The following is a 1,440-nucleotide window of genomic DNA, read 5'->3' as shown; positions in this document are numbered from 1 at the left end:
CGGTGTGTCCCGGTCACAGCTCGTCCATCAGGGCCAGCAGGTCCTCGCCCTTCCCGGCGCTGTCCGGGCGCGGCTCCGCCACCTCCATCTCTCCCAGGATGCGGGACAGCTCCTCCCGCCGGGCCGGCTCCTGCAGGACATACACACTGTGCTCAGCCCCCACCAACCTGCCCTGACGTTTGCCAGGATTCGAGTTCTCTTAGTAAATAATCACCAGTTCCACCAGCCGGGCAGAAAATCGGCCATCAATTACTCAGAGTAACTTACTTAACGTTACTTCAGTGAAATGGGAGAAAATGTACTTGTAAGTCACTGATCTGGGTGAAATTTGGCAAGGCAGGAGCGGTGAGAACCAGCCGTGGGAGACACGGAACGTACCTGTGTGGCTTCAATGTTGATGACCTTGTAGGACAAGTCCTCTGGTCGGGTCTGTGCAGCGTGTCTGGACGGAAAACATGAAAAGGGGGGTTAATCCCAGGAAGACATACAAGGCAATGACAAAAACCAGGTTTCATGAGGCTCCTGTAGGCCCACAGGATGCCCAGAGGAAGCCTACAGGGCCAGGTTGGACAGGGCTTGGAGCTAAGTGGCACTGCCAGCAGGGCTCAGGAGACTCCTGGAGCATGGCAACAGAGGGCTAAACCCTGCTGGTCTGTCCCTAAAGCTGTGGAGGGCTCCCCACATGGCCCCCAGACCCCAAACCAAGCAGGACAAGAACATACTCCTCCTCCTCGTCGGTCGTGAACAAATTCAGCCGAAAGCCCGTCTCGCCACCAGCAGGTTTCTGGATGTCCAAACCCCCCAGCAGCCGGGCCAGGAAGTTCAGCTCCTCCTTGGCAAGAGGGTTGGGCACTGTGTTCTCCTGCAGGAAACATCAACGAGCCCACTGGGCAGTTACCAGGGAGATGGGGCCTGCAAGGAGTCTTGTTCTCTGATATTCCATAAATGTCCTTCAGAGGGAGGTAAACACACTCCTGTGTTGTTCCTGGGACAGGCTGTGCAGACAACCAGTAACCACCAGATTCATACTGGAAGTGGCTGCTTGAATTTACAGTCCCAGGACAAGGTAATTTTCCAGCTAAATTGAACAGCTGAGAAATCTGTAAATCCAGCTTTGTTTTCTAAGGAGATTAAAAGAGAAGCAAGCACATCCTTGCATAAGCCTGTGGATTGTTTGGGAAAACGTGCCCTTCCCCTGGCTCCAAAAGGAGCAGGAAGGACTGGATGAGGCTCTGAGGACAGCAGAGGAGCTTCCTTGAAGGTATCCCAGAGAAGTTGGCCAGTTCAACCAGTGACAGGACCGTGACAACACTGACCTTTGCATGGGATGCCAAGTTTTTGGATGATCCTGCCACGTGTGTCTCCACTGGCCGACTCACACTGTACCTGGAGGGACAACACACAGGGAAGAAGTTACTGGGGTGAGGGACAGGAACTGGA

The 1,440-nt window shown here is 54.3% G+C and overlaps 1 protein-coding gene across 1 annotated transcript in view; it reads right to left on the bottom strand.

The window, feature by feature from the left end:
• Positions 1–6: 6 nt before the first annotated feature.
• The window catches only part of OSCP1 (organic solute carrier partner 1), an 8,994-nt gene continuing 7,560 nt past the window's right edge, over positions 7–1,440 (bottom strand). The window contains exons 4-7 of the mRNA XM_027886679.1: positions 1,317–1,416; positions 723–862; positions 379–442; positions 7–130 (exon numbers count right to left, since the gene is read on the bottom strand). Coding sequence (XP_027742480.1) covers positions 14–130; positions 379–442; positions 723–862; positions 1,317–1,416 — 421 coding nt within the window. The 3' untranslated portion in view covers positions 7–13. The remainder of the gene's footprint in view (positions 131–378; positions 443–722; positions 863–1,316; positions 1,417–1,440) is intronic.

This window comes from Empidonax traillii, unplaced genomic scaffold, assembly GCF_003031625.1.
Source record: "Empidonax traillii isolate 1590-97213 ecotype Southwest subspecies unplaced genomic scaffold, ASM303162v1 scaffold192:size804837, whole genome shotgun sequence".
Classification (NCBI taxonomy): domain Eukaryota; kingdom Metazoa; phylum Chordata; class Aves; order Passeriformes; family Tyrannidae; genus Empidonax; species Empidonax traillii.
The sequence above is the reverse complement of the archived record's forward strand: the minus strand, read 5'-3'. Positions and strand labels throughout refer to the sequence as shown.